This window comes from Coregonus lavaretus (assembly GCF_964263955.1).
Source record: "Coregonus lavaretus genome assembly, chromosome: 8".
Lineage (NCBI taxonomy): Eukaryota > Metazoa > Chordata > Actinopteri > Salmoniformes > Salmonidae > Coregonus > Coregonus lavaretus.
This window is the reverse complement of record NC_139995.1, coordinates 798254-820227: the sequence shown is the minus strand read 5'-3', so window position 1 is coordinate 820227 and position 21974 is coordinate 798254. Positions and strand designations below refer to the sequence as shown.

Here is a 21974-nt window from a genome sequence, read left to right as displayed (position 1 = left end):
TTATTCTGTCTCTCACTGTTCAAATAAACCTAACATTAAAATTATAGACTGATCATGTCTTTGTCAGTGGGAAACGTACAAAATCAGCAGGGGATCAAATACTTTTCCCTAACTGTATATACTGTATTCTATACTATTCTACTGTATCTTAGTCTATGCCGCTCTGACATTGCTCATCCATATATTTATTTATATATTCTTAATTACATTGCTTTACTTAGATTTGTGTGTATTGGGTATATGTTGTGAAATTGTTAGATATTACTGCACTGTAGGAGCTAAAAACACAAGCATATCGCTACACCCGCAATAACATTTGCTAAACACGTGTATGTGACCAATACAATTTGATTTGAAGACCAGCAGTCTCACAAAAGGTTTTGGACGAGACTGACTTTATGACTAGAATTATTCTATTTACACTTTGTAGTCAATTTTGACAGTAGAATAAATGTTTCTGACTCATATTGATGACACATAGGCTGTTTTCTAAATGAGAAGTTGGTTTTTAGGGGCAGTTGATATTTTTCAATTAGTTATTTTTTATATACGGCATTAAGATTTCAAAAGTTAACTGTAATTAACGCGTTAACATTGACAGCCCTAGTTAAAATAAATAGAAAACGTACAATCCCTGTGATGATTACTGACCATTACCTGTGAGGCCTGAACAATTATTGGCACCCCCAGAAGTCGCTGGCCAGACAATCCTATAGCCAGTGGCACCGAGTTGGCCTCCACAAACTCGATGTAAGCAATCCCCTTCGACCTCCTCGAATTTCTGTCAGAGATCATGCGCACATCTCTCACCTTCAAAAAGAACAAAAATAATCTGTTTTAGAATGGCTGGTTTAGGCATAAGAGAAAAATACATTGCTAAATCCATTGCTCTTGTTGGCTGTGAATAACACCTAAATATATATATATTTTTTTTAAACAAGCATTTGCATCAGGTACAACACCTATCTTTTCAAAATAAAATGGAGGTTTGAACAAAAAGGGTAGAAGAAATAATTAAAACCCTATTGTAAATTGCAAAGTTTCATGTTTTACTTTGGTGTTAAATATCTTTCTGAAAAAACTGGTGCAAACTTCTCACCTGGTGCAAATGCTTTGCAAATCTGTGGCCACATATTTTTCAGCAGGAATGACAATGACATTACAAGCAGAGATACTCACTTTTCCCACTGCAGAGAAGAACTCCTCCAGGTCTCGGGGTCGGATTCTGGCTGCCAGCTGCATGCAGAACACTGTCCGAGCGTCCCTTTCCTCTGGAGTCAGGTTGTCTATTGGCTGCCTGTAGAAACAAAGCATTGAATTACTCTTATGAGGTAAAGCCATTTTTCGTCTTTCAGTAGCCCCAATCTTGTAAAAGCACTTGTGTATTTATTTTACTATATTTTGTCAGCAAAATGGTAAATCTCAGTAATCCAGAACAAAAATCTTGTGCCAGCTCCTCTCTGCAAGTTTCGGTCAAATCTACTGTGGGTCTACGTTTTGAATCCTAGTCTGGTGACAGATGTTACGATACCATTTACGTTACATATGTCTGTCCACGAGGTATTATAAAAATGGTAAGCCTACTTTGTCGAACAAGGGTACACAAGCTTTAAAAGTGGAATGTCAACCTGATTGAGTTCTTATGCGTCATCTCCCCAAGGAACACTTGCCTCACAGGACTCTTCTCTTTCTTGAAAGGGCTTCGGCTTCTGGAACGTCTTCGGCTGAAAGAATGGGCTCCATTAGCATCTATTTGAGTTGATTAATCGCATTGTCACATACACAGCACAAAACTACCCACACAAACAACAGAAAATAGTGTAATAGAAACCTTAGCTTGATGACTGGTGGAGGGCCAATCTTCCCTCTGGAACCACCGTTAAATTTCGGCCCAGGGCTGCGATTGAAAACAAGGTTCATCTCAGTATCTAAGGCCACTACTACTGATCTCATAAGAGGGGAAAAGGCACTCCAGACCTTAAAGTATGCCAGTCAATACACTGCAGACGGGATGGTGGGGTATTAGGGGTATTAGGGACAATGCTCTGTTCTTTCTAAAAACATATCTTGGCCTAATCAATTCTGAGGGCCGGAACTCTATATTCCGCATCTCTTCTCTTGAACAAAACCCTTAAGCCGGATGTACACTACACGATTTTGGCCCCGATTTAGCTGTCCCAGACAAGTTTTAGAGATTGAAGACAAAATCCCCATGTCATTGCCTACGAGCATGCGGCCATCACCGACGCTCGTTTATTGTCACCGTTAATTCTCCTCCCTCAGAGACGCAATCTGAGGGCTACCGATCCAGTCTTTGAGCCATCCAAATATTTTCAAACGTTTTATTTTATCGGCACAAAATCTGCAATGCTCTTGTAGTGTGAGATGTGCAAAGACAAGTTTTGACAACGGTGGTCAGCAATAGCCAATGAGAGCTCACCAGATAAGAAGCCAGTGAGAGCAGAGTCCAGGAAGATCCAATCACACGTCTCTCGTAGACAGACAGAAGCAACGACCAATAGTGGACCACTCCACTTCACATTATAGTATGTAGTCCGCTCCCATCTTAACTTTTTTGGTCTTCCTTACGGATTTGATTAAGATCCTCTATTCTCTTCAGCTACTGACTTGGACCTCTGCGCTCCTACTTACCTGTTCACAGATGGACCGTCAAGGACTCCACCACCGAGCGTAGGACAGCAGCTTCTCGTCAAGAGGACTGAGCTCACACGACAGCTACTTCTCAGTCTCTGGCTCAGCTAGTGCAACACAGCTAGCTCTTGCCCTACAAGCCCACTTAGTTACCTACTTCGTGCTGCTTATTCTCACCAAGGTGGAACGAAATAAGATTTGATTAGCAACACTAAGCTAACCTAGCTAGCTAACGAAGAATGCACATTCTATTCAGCTAGCAGTGGGCTTGCTATGGCTAGTCTACTAACCCTCAAGGTGAACGCTAGATATCTGGCTAGCTAAAAGCCAGGACTAGCTGGCTACACAGCTAAACATTGGCAAACCACACAACTAGAACAAGCTCCTTCGCTAGCTCGCTCTACTTGCACAATAGTATTCTTCTACCATCTAGCTTACCAGCGCCCTCACTGGCTAGGTTGACCGATTCTACCTTCCGGCACTGCGGTCGAGAGGCCTTTAGCTTACAGTGGTGTAAAAAGTACCCAATTGTCATACTTGAGTAAAAGTAAAGATACGTTACTAGAAAATGACTCATGTAAAAGTCACCCAGTAAAATACCACTTGAGTAAAAGTCTAAAAGTATTTGGTTTTAAATATACTTAAGTATCAAAAGTAAATATAATTGCTAAAATATACTTAAGTATCAAAAATAAAAGTAAAATCATTTCACATTCCTTATATTAAGCAAACCAGACGGCACTATTATATAAATAAAAAAATACGGATCGCCAGGGGCACACTCCAACACTCAGACATAATCTACAAACGAAGCATGCATGTTCAGTGAATCCGCCAGATAAGATGCAGTAGGGGTTTTCTCTTGATAAGTGTGTGAATTGGACCATTTTCCTGTCCTGCTAAGCATTCAAAATGTAACAAGTACTTTAGGGTGTCAGGGAAAATGTATGGAGTAAAAAGTACATGATTTTCTTTAGGAATGTAGTGGAGTAAATAGTGAAGTACAGATACCCCAGAAAACTACTTAAGTAGTACTTTCAAGTATTTTTATTTAAGCACTTTACACCACTGCTAGCCTGTAGAGCAACTCCACCTTGCGGTGCTCTCCGGCTTACTGCAGGCTTGTAGCCCCTCCACGGATGACCCAAGACAGCACCCCGAGCCCCATCTCTGCCCCCTGCGGCTCTCGCATCTCAGAGAAAGAGCATCCTCTCTGCTCGAGAGGCAGTCGACCACCCAGAGTCTTGTCTGCACTGCAGCACACTGTCTAAGGTTAGCCAGAGAAGGAGACTCAAAAAAACTGTTACTGCTCCGGGCACCCCCGCCTCCGAGCCACCCTCCAGGATAGGGGACAAGCACTGGTCTGTACCCAGCTGGGCGGAGGTGATGGATAACCTTGATTCTCTTCCCTCATTTACCGAAGACATGATCTCGTGAGAGAGAAAGATAGGAGATGACGAGGCTCATGCTAATAGCAGCTTCTCCAACTTTGAGCCTGAGGATGGAGCAAATGAGGGGGAGCCCCCACTTCCTCCCTCCAAAACTCCGCATCGAGTGGTCGAATGTCACGCCGGACCAAGGGGGAGGCAGGGATTTGTACGATGGGAGGAGACTCCCACCACAAACGGCCCAACCAAACTTAGCATTCCGGTGTTCGCGGCTTGCCTAAGGGAGGTGAAAAGGTTCTGGGAAAAGCCTTTCTCCAGTAGACTATATCCTATTGGTTCCCCTACCCTGAACATTCAGGGTAGGGGAACCACGGTAGGAGGAGTCCGGTTTCCAGTGGGTTAACACCTCCCTTTCGGACAAGATGGGACGCTTTTCCGCCACCATTTGTCATAAGATGTACAGAAATGCAACCCATTTGGTCAAAGCACTTAACGTGTCCACATTACTTACGGCTTATCAATTCGAGGAAAACATGGCAAGGCACCTCTCGGGACGGCATACAGAGCTGTGTCCGTAACATGATCCTTGCCGGTAGTAGGAGAGAGGGCCCTTCGGCTGGACTTGTCAAGTCTTACGGTCAGGGAAAAACTTGGCCTCTTGGATGCCCCAATTCCACTCAGTGGATTGTTGGGGAATCGGTCACTGACATGCGTCAGAAATGCAAAATCCGTTGGAAAGTTTTCGAGTTCCCCATACCCTGTAGACCCAGGCCCCGTGGCAGATTGTTGGGTACTGTACTAAAACGCCCAGTGGGGTTATTTGGAAGGGGACAACGGATAAGCATCAAGAGCCTTAAACCCCTGATCTCGAAGCAGACTGTTAATACCCAGGCAAAGCCCCAGAACCAGGGCAGACCCGGACACAGTCCTTTGCTGCAATCACAGCGAAATTCAGACCTCTCAAGCCCCCTGGTAGGCTGGAGGACTGGAAAGCCTAGGAGTAGCTCCCTAGCCTACGAGAGAGGCAGTTCACACAGCACTCGGTGCTCCCTGCCCTACACTCTCTCCAGTTCAGCGTAGACATCTCTCTAGGTAGAACGGGTTGATACGGAAGAATACCTAGCACGACTCCAACACCATCAAGTTTGCCGATGAGACAACAGTGGTAGGCCTGATCACGACAATGACGAGACAGCCTACAGGGAGGAGGTCAGAGACCTGGCTGTGTGTTGTGAGGACAACAACCTCTCCCTCAACGTGCTCAAGTCAAAGGAGATGATTGTGGACTACAGGAAAAAGGAGAGGACCAAGCACGCCCCCATTCTCATCGACAGGGCTGTAGTGGAGCAGGTTGAGAGCTTCAAGTTCCTTGGTGTCCACATCACCAACAAAGTAACATGGTCCAAGCACACCAACAGTCGTGAAGAGGGCACGACAAAACCTATTCCCCCTCAGGAGACTGAAAAGATTTGGCATGGGTCCTCAGATCCTCAAAACGTTCTACAGCTGCACCATCGAGAGCATCCTGACTGGTTGCATCACTGCCTGGTATGGCAACTGCTCGGCCTCCGACCACAAGGCACTACAGAGGGTAGTGCTTACGGCCCAATACATCACTGGGGCCAAGCTTCCTGCCATCCAGGACCTCTATACCAGGCGGTGTCAGAGGAAGGCCCTAAAAATTGTCAAAGACTCCAGGCACCCTAGTCATAGACTGTTCTCTCTGCTACCGCATGGCAAGAGGTACCGGAGCGCCAAGTCTAGGTCCAAGATGCTTCTAAACAGCTTCTACCCCCAAGCCATAAGACTCCTGAACATCTAATCAAATGGCTACCCAGACTATTTGCATTGCCCCCCCTCCCCCCTCTTTTATGCTGCTGCTACTCTGTTTATTATCTATGCAGTCACTTTAATACTCTACCTAAATGTACATATTACCTCAATTACCTCGACTAACCGGTGCCCCCGCACATTGAATCGGTACCGGTACCCCCTGTATATAGCCTCGCTATTGTTATTTTTATTGCTGCTCTTTAATTTTGTTACTTTTATTTCGTATTACTTTATATTGTATTTGTGTGTGTGATTTTTGTTGTTGTATTCTTTCTTAAAACTGCATTGTTGGTTAAGGGCTTGTAAGTAAGCATTTCACTGTAAGGTCTACACCTGTTGTATTCGATTCAGCGCATGTGACAAATCACATTTGATTTGACGTTTGTTATGCCTATCCACTATACAGTGGCTCTTGTTTTTGACCTCGCTACACAGTGGTAGGGTTGGGAGTTTCACTTTGTTCAAGCTTCCCTTTAAGGGTCATTTTTCTCAGCTATCTGCAATACAAGTATGATTGAAGAATGAAGCAGGTGTTAAACATGGGCTTTGCTACACAGAAAGCAGCAGTTTTCTACTCCATTGTCAACACTTTGATTAAATCAGTAGACCTACAATATCTCAATATCTTTGAAAATACCATATAATTATCAATAGCTTTTAAAACATTTTAATATTTTCTTTTGGACCCGAGTGAGGCTTTTTCCACTAGCCTACCTATTGTTCCTGCAGTGAGGAGGATTCACCATCTTCATCATAATTTATCTGCAGATAATCACCAAAAAGCCTATCAGTATGCAAATTATGGAGCCAAATGAACAGCTCTCTTATCGATGCAATTCGGGATACTACTGACCAGTCACTCACTTTGTCATTGTCTGGTAAGTCCTGATGGACAAACGAGATCTTTATACGATGATATGGACATATAACTATATTGTATGATTTATGAATGGCAAAGGTATACGAGATCGACTTTATTCAGTCAGTTCGACACCTTTAATAAACTACTCAAGCTTGTGGTTTGTCAATCAAAGCACAGTAAATAGCCTATGCGCCAACACTCCGTGACCGCATATGAAACACCCCAGTGTCCAACAGTAACTTTTTTTCCTAACTGGCCTGGTTGGGCCAGTTGGCCAAAAATCTACTGGCCTAAACATGGTGTAGTTCTTAAATGCATTGGGGTCATGCTTTCTCTCTCTCATATATATATATATATATATATACAGTGGGGGAAAAAAGTATTTAGTCAGCCACCAATTGTGCAAGTTCTCCCACTTAAAAAGATGAGAGGCCTGTAATTTTCATCATAGGTACACGTCAACTATGACAGACAAATTGAGAGAAACAAATTCCAGAAAATCACATTGTAGGATGTTTTATGAATTTATTTGCAAATTATGGTGGAAAATAAGTATTTGGTCACCTACAAACAAGCAAGATTTCTGGCTCTCACAGACCTGTAACTTCTTCTTTAAGAGGCTCCTCTGTCCTCCACTCATTACCTGTATTAAATGGCACCTGTTTGAACTTGTTATCAGTATAAAAGACACCTGTCCACAACCTCAAAACAGTCACACTCCAAACTCCACTATGGCCGAGACCAAAGAGCTGTCAAAGGACACCATAAACAAAATTGTAGACCTGCACCAGGCTGGGAAGACTGAATCTGCAATAGGTAAGCAGCTTGGTTTGAAGAAATCAACTGTGGGAGCAATTATTAGGAAATGGAAGACATACAAGACCACTGATAATGTCCCTCGATCTGGGGCTCCACGCAAGATCTCACCCTGTGGGGTCAAAATGATCACAAGAAAAAAAAAAATCCCAGAACCACACGGGGGGACCTAGTGAATGACCTGCAGAGAGCTGGGACCAAAGTAACAAAGCCTACCATCAGTAACACACTACGCCGCCAGGGACTCAAATCCTGCAGTGCCAGACGTGTCCCCCTGCTTAAGCCAGTACATGTCCAGGCCCGTCTGAATTTTGCTAGAGTGCATTTGGATGATCCAGAAGAGGATTGGGAGAATGTCATAATGTAATTTGGTAAAAACTCAACTCGTCGTGTTTGGAGGACAAAGAATGCTGAGTTGCATCCAAAGAACACCATACCTACTGTGAAGCATGGGGGTGGAAACATCATGCTTTGGGGCTGTTTTTCTGCAAAGGGACCAGGACGACTGATCCGTTTAAAGGAAATAATTAATGGGGCCATGTATCGTGAGATTTTGAGTGAAAACCTCCTTCCATCAGCAAGGGCATTGAAGATGAAACGTGGCTGGGTCTTTCAGCATGACAATGATCCCAAACACACCGCCCGGGCAACGAAGGAGTGGCTTCGTAAGAAGCATTTCAAGGTCCTGGAGTGGCCTAGCCAGTCTCCAGATCTCAACCCCATATAAAATATTTGGAGGGAGTTGAAAGTCTGTGTTGCCCAGCGACAGCCCAAAAACATCACTGCTCTAGAGGAGATCTGCATGGAGGAATGGGCCAAAATACCAGCAACAGTGTGTGAAAACCTTGGGAAGACTTACAGAAAACGTTTGACCTGTGTCATTGCCAACAAAGGGTATATAACAAAGTCTTGAGAAACTTTTGTTATTGCCCAAATACTTATTTTCCACCATAATTGCAAATAAATTCATTAAAAATCCTACAATGTGATTTGCTGGAGAAAAAAAATCTCATTTTGTCTGTCATAGTTGACGTGTACCTATGATGAAAATTACAGGCCTTTCATCTTTTTAAGTGGGAGAACTTGCACAATTGGTGGCTGACTAAATACTTTTTTCCCCTCCACTGTGTCTGTATATATATATATATATATATTCAGCAATTAATAGGCTACATTTGGTTATTATGATATGTATTAAAAGCTGTGTAATATAATGTAGCAATGCCAGTCATTACTCTATTCTTTAGTATTAATTGCATTCATTTGTTTCTAAAGTATGTCATTGAGAAGATTTGAAAAAGGCCGCTGCTCCTTTAAGATAAACGTTCCAAAAGAGATAGACATGGCTAGCCAAGATGAATGCTAGGTGTCTCTTTGTAGCTTTCTTTTTGCACACTATCAACAGTAGTCAGCATATTGCTAGTACGTTCACTATTGAAGGTTTACTTTTGTAAATCACCTTCCCTAAAAGAAATAAGCTCAGCGAGTAGATTGATGGGCGCTTCTTTTTGCTCTGGACAGCTTGCGTGTGCCGTGTGAAGGTATCAACTCATGGAGTGCTCGAGAGGTTGTAACTCGTGGGAGCGTGGTGGTGCTTGAATGAGCGGCCAATCATATTGCTCAAATACAAATAGCATGACATTTACGTGTGTTGTCTTCAATGGTAGACAGCGACAGAGCAGGTAAATGTTAAATTGAATGAAAAGGTTACTGACGAGATCCACTGGCACGACATGTTTTTATTGGCACCGAGCCAGCGGGCCATCTTTAACGTGCCAGAAAACAATAGGCTAAGTGGATTGACACATCGTTACCACATTATATGGGACGTGCAAACTCATGCAAACTCAGTGTAAAGAAATTAGACGCACACAACACACACAGGTACTGATAGGCAGGACAGACAGCAGACTGTCACACCAGCAGTGTTTCCCTGTCATCGCTCACTTTGTGACTGACAGGGACCTGTCCCATCAATAGATCGCTAGAAGAGGCATATTGTACATTCTAGTGGGAGAGGGCTCCGCAGACTTTTTTCTGACTAGCGATTTGAAAAGTAGCCTAGTTAATTTAAGTGGAAAAAGTACCTGGCTGAAAATGACTAATCGGCTGTATAGCTGACGAATGGCGCTAGTGGAAAACGCTGTACACCAACAGTTGGCATTCTTGCCTCAGGCTTACAATAGTCTCAGCACCTAGAAACCCCACCAGCTGGGGAAGACATGCGCAGTCTCCCCATGGATGGTATACTTGGTTTGCTTGGGGACCATAGGATTCAGTCTGATATACGAACGCGCTCGTCTGTCTTCGGTTCTGGGGGACTTTGGCAACCCGGCTCCATTGCTAAAGGATTGCACTGCATTCTTTATGAGAGCCAGGGAACGTGAGTAGTTTTCACACTACATCTCAGTTCTTGGAGAAAGAGGACATAGCTGTTTGCGGCCTATCGCACTTCACAGTCCCATTCCTTGTACCCTGCTCTTGGTTCACGCAAACAGGATGACTATCTGCTCAGGGCCCGGTGTCCCGATAGCGATGGAACTTAGGCTTATGAGTGTTTTAACGATGCATCTTTCCTACAACGGCCCAAGATGTAAAATGCAATGCTAAGTGTGTCGTTGAGGCATCGTATCGATACTGATAGGATCAAAAGAAAGGCAGCGCTGCTCTCAGATCAGCGTTCTCCATTCAAATCTTACCTTAATTATTCCACAATACTGACGACAGATCAGCTCTTAGAAAATATATTACAAATATTGGCTACAAATATAGAAGCAGCTTATTCTAATGTTTACCGTATAATAATGTACTAAATCAAGTTTTGGCACATTATTTCGCACGTTGTTACACAAAAATTAGCCTACAGACAACAGCCTACAATTAGCAAAAAATACTAATATGGTATGGTGGCTAAACAACTATCGGAACGGAACATCTGTTGTGCTTCAAAGGGCTATGCCTATGTTACAGATCTTCAGCTCTACTCCCCTGTATGTGCACTCTTGCTATAACTGATAAAAATATCTAGCCTCTCCACTGTGGGAGAATCTAGCCGTCATCAGCTTGCTCATTTGGGTGCAGGAGCAATAGCCTATAACGGGGGTACACTTGTAATGACTATTTATTACACTCCACTTTATGAAATGTGTTAGAATCCTGAGACTATAATCTAATAATGTGTGTGTGTGTGTAAGACCAGTAAAAATTATGACATTGTGTTACTATTTAGCAATGTGAGTAGGAGTTAGACCAGACAACAAAGGACAAGGAGAACTGGCTACAGACAACTGAGAAACCAAGATGGCGGCCTCCCAATTTAGGGAGGAGAGAAACTGTTAGGCTTGGAAGAGAATATGAAACATGTTGCAGGGTATTGTGAGGACGGCGATAACTGAGGAATGCAGCCTGCCCGAGCAAGGAGCAGACTATGATAAGAACATGTGTGTGTGTGTGTGTGTGTGTGTGTGTGTGTGACCTGATGGTCAGGAGAGCACATGAGCTAAACCCAGGTGTGGACTTACAAGATGTGTACAGTGGAAAAATACAGCCCGCCTACAGCGGATTCTTCCTCTGACGTGTGCGTATAAAAATATTGTACGACCATTTTGTTGCAGAGCGCTCTCATGAATAAATATGCTGACCATGAGCAGAATTGGGTCTTTGAATAATTCCCAAAAGGTTGTAAATCGCTTAGTTTAAATAAATTAAACAAAGATTTAAGAAGTGTTTGACTTCAACCATTGAGATAACATTCTTGTGACAACTCGTGAAATTGCTCTAGGTGGAAAATTGCATTCCACACGCCTAGCTTCCCGGTCTTTCCATTACCAAGTATCGCAATTTTCAGCCGTAGGCAGATGTACTCAGCCTACACCCTGGCAGCTGACCCAGGGATCGGCCGATCCAAACAAACAGAGATCTTCAATCCCCTCCCAGGCATGGTGGCACTTTGAGCCTGACCAGCGAGAGAATGACAGTTAATAGACAGCTCTACCGCTGAAAGTTGTGCAGAGCGCTAGACCCCTTGCCACATGCTCACTATATGGCAATGAGTGGCGAGTGTTTGGACTGCCTGCCATTTGGTTTCAACAACAATACAGTGGGGAAACGGCCCTTGATCTGTTGTTTTACGCAGGGGGCGCGTCGCTTACGCTCATTATCCAAAGCGCTAGTCCCATCCTGGGATGTGTCTTATGCTTGAGGCCATTTCACAGCCGACGTTCGAGCTGCTGCAAAAGATAGGAATGAGATTTCTAGTTTAGAACCACTTCACTATTAGCCATTGCATCTGCATACCAAGCGGGAAAGCTGCAAGCACCGTCAGTTCACCACTTACAGCCTACACTTTTCCCCCGGGTTATCCAAGGTTGCTTTACAACCTAACCCCGTTTTTTGTGTCTAAAAATCAGTGGTGCTTATAATTGCATAATTTTAAGAGCTGTTGGCTTTTCACCCACCACTTGTGTCCAGTGCGCATCTACATGGACAGGACGAGAGCCCTACTAGAGCGATCAGATCTTTGTATCTTGGGCCCTATGGACAGTGGTTATACTGTTGGTTATACCTGGAGTACTTCTCCTGTCTTATCCAGTGTCCTGTGTGAATTTAAATTTAAGTATGCTCTCTCTAATTCTCTCGTTCTCTCTTTCTCTCTGAGAACCTGAGCCCTAGGACCATACGTCAGGACTACCGGGCATGCTGACACCTTGCTGTCCCCAGTCCGCCTGGCCTTGCTGCTATTCCAGTTTCAACTGTTCTGCCTGCGGTTACGAAACCCCTACCTGTCCCAGACCTGCTGTTTTCAACTATTAATGATCGGCTATGAAAAGCCAACTGAGAGACCTGAGCCCTAGGACCATACGTCGGGACTACCGGCCGTGGTGACTCCTTGCTGTCCCCAGTCCGCCTGGCCTTGCTGCTATTCCAGTTTCAACTGTTCTGCCTGCGGTTATGGAACCCCTACCTGTCCCAGACCTGCTGTTTTCAACTCTTAATGATCGGCTATGAAAAGCCAACTGAGATTTATTCCTGATTATTATTTGACCATGCTTGTCACTTATGAACATTTTTGAACATCTTGGCATGGTTCTGTTATAATCTCCACCCGGCACAGCCAGAAGAGGACTGGCCACCCCTCATAGCCTGGTTCCTCTCTAGGTTTCTTCCTAGGTTTTGGCCTTTCTAGGGAGTTTTTCCTAGCCACCGTGCTTCTACACCTGCATTACTAGCTGTTTGGGGTTTTAGGCTGGGTTTCTGTACAGCACTTCGAGATATTAGCTGATGTACGAAGGGCTATATAAAATAAAATTGATTGAAATTGAGTGGAGTCTGTCATAATGGCAAGGGTTTACACCTCCGGAGGGCTTACTCCACCAGAGGTATGGTTACATAATGGGCATTATTCAAGGCATTTTTGGTCAAGAGATTTGTAGTGTGGCATGTTGGGGTATCCCCCATACCTTCATGAGGTTCTACTGACTACATCACTGCACTCTCGTAGCACATACAGTGCTTAGTCTTGAGGCTTCTGAGATTTTATCCTGTCTAGACAGTATACGAGCACTACGGGGCATAAGTGAGAGACCGAACAAGTTATTGAAATAGAACTTAAGGATACCTAATGTAACCCTGGTTCTATGATATTATGAGTGAGGTCTCTCACCAAGTTACCCTTCACGCTTTGCATAAGGAAGACGAACATGTACTTTGAAGTGAAGATGGGAGCGGATTACGGCCTCTAATATGGGAAGTGGTGTGGTCCACTATTGGCCGTTTGTCCTGTCTGTCTATGACAGACATTGTGTGGTTGGATCTTCCTACACTCCGCCCCTAAAAGGGGACGCTGACCATAAGTAAAAGACCTCACACATATCATAGAACCGGGATAACATTCGGTAACCTTAAGACTTTCAAGCAGGAGCGATGACTAGTATGTGTTTGCAGCTAGTTGCCTTTAAACAAACCCAAAGTGTCAAATTGTTACTGCTCTGAAGTTCAAAAGCAATGTTATTCAATAAAAAAATGTATTGGCTAGATATTTCAACTCTGTATGGCAAGCGCAAATGTTTGACTGAATACGTTTGCAATCACATCTTTGTTTTCGCGAGACAGCGTGGTATCAAGAATCCTCACGACCAAGTGAAGAATCTTATAGTGTGTGGGGCGGCAGGTAGGAGTATTGGGCCAGTAACCGAATGGTTGCTGGATGGAATCCCCTGACATGGTAAAAATGTTGTTCTACACCTTAGCAAGGCACTGTTCCCTAGGCGCCAATGACGTGGATGTCGATTAAGGCAGCCCCCCGCACATCACTGATTCTTAGGGGTTGGGTTAAATGCGGAAGAGATATTTCAGTTGAATGCATTCAGTTGTACAACTGACTAGGTATCCCCCTTTCCTTTCCTTTGATCTGTGCCACATCGTTTAGTGAAATCACCACTACGTTGACAAGCCGAAAGACGGTTGTTTCATGTGAGCGGCTCAGCGATGTTAGGATTTTGAAAGTCGTGTAGTGTACACCCGGCATTACCCTGCAAGGCTAAATGGATTTTCCCCATCTTCGTCTCAACCATTGATAAAAAGCTATGCTTTTCTTGTCAATTTGAAAATCGAGCTGAATGTGAACGAGACTCACATTTCCCTGTACAAAATCAAAATACAATTTTATGCTCGCAAACACATATTTAGCAGAGGTTGTTGTGGTTGTAGCTAAATGCTTGTGTTCCTAGCTCCAACAGTGCAGCAATATCTAACAATACACACAAATCAAAACAATTTAAGAACGGAATCAAGAAATATAGAAATATTAGGACGAGCAATGTCGGAGTCCGGAGTATGTATGCACGTGTGTATACAGTGCATTCAGAAAGTATTCAGACCCCTTCACTTTGTCCACATTTTGTTACTTTACAGCCTTCTTCTAAAATTGATTAAATAGTTTTTATCCCTCATCAATCTACACACAATACCCCATAATGACAAAGCAAAAACAGGTTTAGACATTTTTGCACATTTATTCAAAATAAAAAACGGAAATATAACATTTACATAAGTATTCAGACCTTTTACTCAGTACTTTGTTGAAGCACCTTTTTCTTCTTGGGTATATAATAATAATATAATATAATAATAATATGCCATTTAGCAGACGCTTTTATCCAAAGCGACTTACAGTCATGTGTGCTTACATTTTTACGTATGGGTGGTCCCAGGGATCGAACCCACTACCCTGGCGTTACAAGCGCCATGCTCTACCAATTGAGCTACAGAGGACCACGCCATGCTCTACCAATGACGCTACAAGTTTGGCACACCTGTATTTGGGGAGTTTCTCCCATTCCTCTCCGCAGATCCTCTCAATCTTTGTCAGGTTGGATGGGGAGCGTAACTGCACAGATATTTTCAGGTCTCTCCAGAGATTTAGATCGGGTTCAAGTCCGGGCACGGGCTGGGCCACTCAAGGACATTCAGAGACTTGTCCCAAAGCCACTCCTCCGTTGTCTTGGCTGTGTGCTTAGGGTCGTTGTCCTGTTGGAAGGTGAACCTTCGCCCCAGTCTGAGGTCCTGAGTGCTCTGGAGCAGGTTTTCATCAAGGATCTCTCTGTACTTTGCTCCGTTCATCTTTCCCTCGATCCTTACTAGTCTACTAGTCCCTGCCGCTGAAAAACATCCCCACAGCATGATGCTGCCACCACCATGATTCACAGAGGCTGTAATCGCTGCCAAAGGTGCTTCAACAAAGTACTGAGTAAAGTGTCTGAATACCTATGTAAAATGTGATATTTCCATTTTTATGTTTAATAAATTTGCTAAAATTTCTAAAAACCTGTTTTTGCTTTGTCATTATGGGGTATTGTGTGTAGATTGATGAGGGGGGAAAACTGTTTAATCCATTTTAGAATAAGGCTGTAACATAAAAAAATGTGGAAAAAGTAAAGGGGTCTGAATTCTTTCCGAATGCAGTACCAGTCAAAAGTTTGGACACAGGGTTTTTCTTTATTTTTACTATTTTCTACATTGTAGAATAATAGTGAAGACATCAAAACTATTAAATAACACATATGGAATAAAGGGTCTGTGTGCAAAGCTGTCATCAAGGCAAAGCGTGGCTATTTGAAGAATCTCAAATATAAAATATATATTGATTTGTTTAACACTTTTGGTTATTACATGATTCCATGTGTTATTTCATAGTTTTGTTGTCTTCCCTATTATTCTACAATGTAAAAAATAGTAAAAATAAAGAAAAACCCTTGAATGAGTACAGTGAGGGAAAAAAGTATTTGATCCCCTGCTGATTTTGTACGTTTGCCCACTGACAAAGAAATGATCAGTCTATAATTTTAATGGTAGGTTTATTTGAACAGTGAGACAGATTAACAACAAAAAAATCCAGAAAAACGCATGTCAAAAATGTTACAAATTGATTTGCATTTTAATGAGGGAAATAAGTATTTGACCCCCTCGCAATCAGAAAGATTTCTGGCTCCCAGGTGTCTTTTATACAGGTAACGAGCTGAGATTAGGAGCACAATCTTAAAGGGAGTGCTCCTAATCTCAGCTTGTTACCTGTATAAAAGACACCTGTCCACAGAAGCAATCAATCAGATTCCAAACTCTCCACCATGGCCAAGACCAAAGAGCTCTCCAAGGATGTCAGGGACAAGATTGTAGACCTACACAAGGCTGGAAAGGGCTACAAGACCATCGCCAAGCAGCTTGGTGAGAAGGTGACAACAGTTGGTGCGATTATTCGCAAATGGAAGAAACACAAAAGAACTGTCAATCTCCCTCGGCCTGGGGCTCCATGCAAGCTCTCACCTCGTGGAGTTGCAATGATCATGAGAACGGTGAGGAATCAGCCCAGAACTACACGGGAGGATCTTGTCAATGATCTCAAGGCAGCTGGGACCATAGTCACCAAGAAAACAATTGGTAACACACTACGCCATGAAGGACTGAAATCCTGCAGCACCCGCAAGGTCCCCCTGCTCAAGAAAACACATATACAGGCCCGTCAGAAGTTTGCCAATGAACATCTGAATGATTCAGTGGAGAACTGGGTGAAAGTGTTGTGGTCAGATGAGACCAAAATCGAGCTCTTTGGCATCAACTCAACTCGCCGTGTTTGGAGGAGGAGGAATGCTGCCTATGACCCCAAGAACACCATCCCCACCGTCAAACATTGAGGTGGAAACATTATGCTTTGGGGGTGTTTTTCTGCTAAGGGGACAGGACAACTTCACTGCATCAAAGGGACGATGGACGGGGCCATGTACCGTCAAATCTTGGGTGAGAACCTCCTTCCCTCAGCCAGGGCATTGAAAATGGGTCGTGGATGGGTATTTCAGCATGACAATGACCCAAAACACACAGCCAAGGCAACAAAGGAGTGGCTCAAGAAGAAGCACATTAAGGTCCTGGAGTGGCCTAGCCAGTCTCCAGACCTTAATCCCATAGAAAATCTGTGGAGGGAGCTGAAGGTTCGAGTTGCCAAACGTCAGCCTCGAAACCTTAATGACTTGGAGAAGATCTGCAAAGAGGAGTGGGACAAAATCCCTCCTGAGATGTGTGCAAACCTTGTGGCCAACTACAAGAAACGTCTGACCTCTGTGATTGCCAACAAGGGTTTTGCCACCAAGTACTAAGTCATGTTTTGCAGAGGGGTCAAATACTTATTTCCCTCATTAAAATGAAAATCAATTTATAACATTTTTGACATGCGTTTTTCTGGATTTTGTTGTTGTTATTCTGTCTCTCACTGTTCAAATAAACCTACCATAAAAAGTATAGACTGATCATTTCTTTGTCAGTGGGCAAACGTACAAAATCAGCAGGGGATCAAATACTTTTTTCCCTCACTGTAGGTGTTCGAAAACTTTTGACAGGTTGTGTGTGTGTGTGTATATAAATAAATAAAAAATTTAATGTGATGTATAGACAATATGGACAGTATATGGATAGAATATGTAATATATCTGAAGAATAGTATATGTACAGCAATAGTTAAATAGGAAAGACTAGGGACTAGGGTGATGCAGACTGAAGGGAAATGCTGACACCAGATGAGGCATACATACAAGGTGGTCTTGTGGTCCCTGTAGCGGCCGCTGCGCTCCCTGCTCCGAGTGCGGCTCCGGCGCCTCTCCCTGCTACGGCTCAGCTTTCGCTCGCGGCTGCGGCTCCGCTTGTGATCATGGCTCTTCTTGCGATCCCGGCTTTTGCTTCTCTTCCTGTCTCTGCTTCGGCTCCTGCTCTTCTTTTTCCTGAGGAAAGAGAATGACCCAATGTGAGGCAGTGAATAAGTAAAGACCAATAAACAAATAATAAATAGATGAGCGTTGCTTGTTACCAAACCATGTCCGTTTCACTTACTTCTTGCTGCGTTCCTCGTGGCCATTGGGACTACTGTGCTTGATCTCATCCTAAGCAAGGTCGATAGAACAGCATGAGGACGAAGAGGCAACATTTCAAGTTGTCAGGATAAAGGGGGGTGGGCACAAGAAAAAATATAATAATTGTTTAAAAAAGTATTCATACAAATGTTTACATGGGGACTGAGATCTACAGTTAGGGGCTTTTAAAGAGTGTCTATTCACTTTTTTTCTCTCTCCAATCATACTGTCGATTAGCCATTTAGCATATAGTCAAGCTCTATGAGTACGAATCCAAATCCAAACTCATATCTCTGGTGCATTTTTCTTAAGCAGCCCCATCCAGATCAGTACCAAGGCTATTCTTTGCCTAAGACCAATGTGGCCATGCTAGCAGCCAGACACTGATCGATTTCCAGTGGGGGGGATGCCATTCCAGTGATCTTCACCCATTTTCGTTCGTGGACTGTAAGAGCTCGATGCCACCTCTGTCACACATCTCGCCCTGAAGCAAACAGGGATTCACACTGCTTAGTAATATATACTACCAAGGAAAGTCATGATTAAATAAGATGAGGTATATGAAACTCCCTAGTTGGTACTGTAGCCAGCAGCATAGAAGAGTTCCATGTTTCCTACTGTTTGTACTCTATTAAATACAGGCCTTACATCAAATGGTGGCAAATATAATGGACTTATGGGAAATAAACATTTACTCCTCGTGAACGAGCATGCAAAATAATTACATTCTGGTCAACCATGGAGAAAAAGCAATTTTCAGTTATACAGGTTATGTAAAATGTATAACTTGTTGGTGAAAACAGTGTAACGACAAAATTCACACTGCCTCCCTCACTATAATGAGAAATAAGAGTGTACATTGTGAACTAACATACCTGCTTCCTGTACTTAACCATACATATCTCATGTATTAATTGTAAAGGACATGCAATCATGTATTTCAATAATGTGTCAGCTTACCAAACCTTTATCATTACAGAGGCAGATTTTTACTAAGAGGTCTTAAATCAATAGCGGGGTAAAGTCAATGTGGAACAACCACATCATGCATACAGATATTTGAAAACTGTCTTCATGGTATGTCTTTTAAATTAAAGGAATTGGCTTCTCGACCAGGCCCAATGGGCATTTGTGTTTTTCTAATCGACCTGGCTAACGTTCTGCAGTTTATCACAAAGCAGAAAGGCTGTATGTGAGATGAAACAGTCAGATGGTTTGGCCTACAATCATCTGTCATGTAGGCTAAAATATGGAACACCTCACATAGAACCCTGGATTCTACTTTTTGACAAACTCCTCAGACATGCGACAGTCATTGTTTGACAGCTGTCAAATTCTTGGTTACCACCCACATGCTCAGAAGATGGTTTAGCGCATTTACTGATGGGATTCGGCATAGTCCATGCACAAAACATTAGCCCAGTTATTAAGATAAAGGAGAATGTCAAGTAGGCCTGATCAAGAACCCAGTTCCTCAATTAAATGTTATTGTGCATCCACTGCATTCGCCTTGTAGACTGGCCATTCGATGACCACAATTATGTTACCAAGGGAACCACAGTACAGCAATACATTGGGCAATTACTACCTTCATTTTTTGACAGATCACACTGGAATTCATGGAAGTAGAGGTGAGATATCGTTAGGCAAGTCTACAAAAAGAGATAGATGGGCATTTATTCATAGTCTGAAAAGGAACTGCAGCATCACATCAGAAACACACATAGAATAGGCTAGAAATGTAGGGTCTGGGGCAAAGAGGTGACATAGACCACCACAGTATTTACAATAAAGTGCATTACAAACAAACAATACCTTAGGCCAAAACCCACCTTTCGATATGGAGCCTCAAGCATTGCTTCTATGTCAAAGTCATCAGCCATGATGATTGAGCACTAGAGGGAAAGGTAATAAACATAATTTAAACTGTCATAATAACGTTAGCTACAACGTCTTACAAGAACCGTGGATTTCCAACCCGTTGATGCAAGGGTTTGTTTGCATTCATTGTACCACAACTTGCTATCTACGCTAACATTAGCTAGCCAACACATGCTAGCTAATTAGCGAACAGTTACGTTTCAGTTCACCCCACAAAACATTACTAGCTAGTTAAATCTGACCGGCCTGTGTGTTTACCATACCGGCTGGTCACTATGGGCTTATCTTGGTTAGATAACATGTTGTTCATTTGACCAAAGACCCTATTTGACTTGACCACGTTAGCTAGCTATCACAGATGAACAGCAGGTAACTACTGTAGTTATCTATGACCACAAACGAAGTAAATAGCTACTGTACTAGAATACTGTATGTACGTTAATTAATTAGTTATACAACGTATTACGAAAGACAACGTTCAGATATGCAAGTAGCGAACATTAAGTACCTGAAATTTGCGGAAAATGTTTCCGCTCAAACAAGACCAACTCGTGAGGTTCTTGTAGCTTGTTCTTGTTGCAACAAGCAAACAGTAGCTAGCAGGCCTCTCGTTTGGAAGCTACGAATACTTCTTCTTCCACGATGCTAATAGCAAACTAACAATGGCTACATGTAAATTCAAAGACGATTTTTTTATATCCCAAAGCAGTATACACTGTATAAAAAGACAACAATCTAAACAACCTTGATGTGTTGAGAAAAATGTATGAGTGCGAAAAACTGTTGTTGCGTCTTTTTCACCGTGCCCATCTAATGGCGCAGGCTGTAAATAATCGGTGGTCGCGTTCCAGGCTTAATACATTGCAGTCGCATGCCAGATCTAAAGGACAGTATATATCAATATATTGTATATACATGAATGGACAAAGCAATGACTGTATATATCAAGGGACAAAGCAATGACTGTATATATCAAGGGACAAAGCCATCGATCGCGTGACACCATTGATTCCTATGTGAAGACTTAATAGAGTACCACAGTATGAGTCATAAAACCTAAAGATCAAACAAGGAAATGGTTCCAATCGTTTTTCCACCATTCATTTTTCCCATAGGGGATTTTAGAAACTGACTGTGTTTCGTGTAGGCTTCCCCTGGCGTGACGTTTTGATAACCATGTATATCTCTTTAGGACAATATTACTTTTATCGATACATTTGCCTGTATTTACCCCCCGAAAATGAAATACTAATTAGCTGCTAATGTGGCTGTCATAAAGAGCTACAAATGCCATGATAATAATAATAATAATGATGAACTGGATGGGACTGCCGATCGAGGCAAAGGTAAGAATCTCTGGATTAACTATCTAATGTTAGTTAAATGAAGAAATGAATAAATTAACTAAATTTCTTTAAATGGACAATTCTGTGAACTGTCTTGTGCAAGTTTTAAATTGACACAATACCTGTTAGCAAAGGTGTCAGCTAGAGATGATGTGCAGGAGCTTGCAGGGATTTGTAGTCTTGCATAATGTCTACTTTGATGCTAATTACCATTTTCGAATCTGAGAGTAAATAGAGCCAAATATATTAATAAAAGTCACATTGTCCAAGAGAGATTTACATCGTTATCAAAACTTCACGCCAGGGTAAGCCTACACAAAACACATACTTTATTTCAAGTGTTTCTAAAATTCCCTATGGGAAAAATGAATGGTGGAAAAATGATTGGAACCATTTCCCTGTTTGACTGCAAGGTATTATGACACCTCCAATGTGGGGCTCTATAGCGAGAGCTCACCAGCTTGTAGTCCTAAAAAACAGAAATGAGTTACCTCTGGTTCGTTCAGCCATTCCTATGGGGTTTTGGGATAAACGCAGAACATAAGGTCTGTTAACACAGGCTTAGGAGACCTCATAAGTTTTGTTCTATGAGATAATTACGGTCAGTTAAGATGACATTTATGAATTATGAAGCCTTTATGTGCTTGTTTTGATTACATAAATGCTTCAAAATTCACAAAAAGCGACGTTAACTGATGAAGATGATCTCATAGAACAAAATGTATCAGATCTCCTAAGCCTGTGTTTACCACAGACCTTAGATGAAGGCCGTGTTCCAGAGCTTAGGCGTTACTTACGGCTG

General features: G+C 42.7%; 1 protein-coding gene across 14 annotated transcripts in view; it reads right to left on the bottom strand.

Annotated features, from left to right (window-relative positions):
- Positions 1-20875, bottom strand: part of LOC311133819 (RNA-binding protein 39-like) — a 60985-nt gene extending 40110 nt beyond the window's left edge. The window contains exons 1-9 of one of the 14 annotated variants that reach the window (XM_084167412.1): positions 20335-20681; positions 19778-19840; positions 19534-19597; positions 17926-17975; positions 17631-17816; positions 1832-1897; positions 1667-1724; positions 1180-1293; positions 652-810 (exon numbers count right to left, since the gene is read on the bottom strand). In XM_084167412.1, the coding sequence (XP_084023538.1) occupies positions 652-810; positions 1180-1293; positions 1667-1724; positions 1832-1897; positions 17631-17816; positions 17926-17975; positions 19534-19566 (666 nt within the window). In that variant the 5' untranslated portion in view covers positions 19567-19597; positions 19778-19840; positions 20335-20681. Of the gene's footprint in view, positions 1-651; positions 811-1179; positions 1298-1628; positions 1725-1831; positions 1898-17630; positions 17817-17925; positions 17976-19533; positions 19598-19777; positions 19841-20334 lie in introns of those variants that run through there. The other 13 variants (XM_084167400.1, XM_084167404.1, XM_084167408.1 and 10 more) reach the window with 13 other exon arrangements.
- Between the last annotated feature and the right edge of the window lie 1099 nt (positions 20876-21974).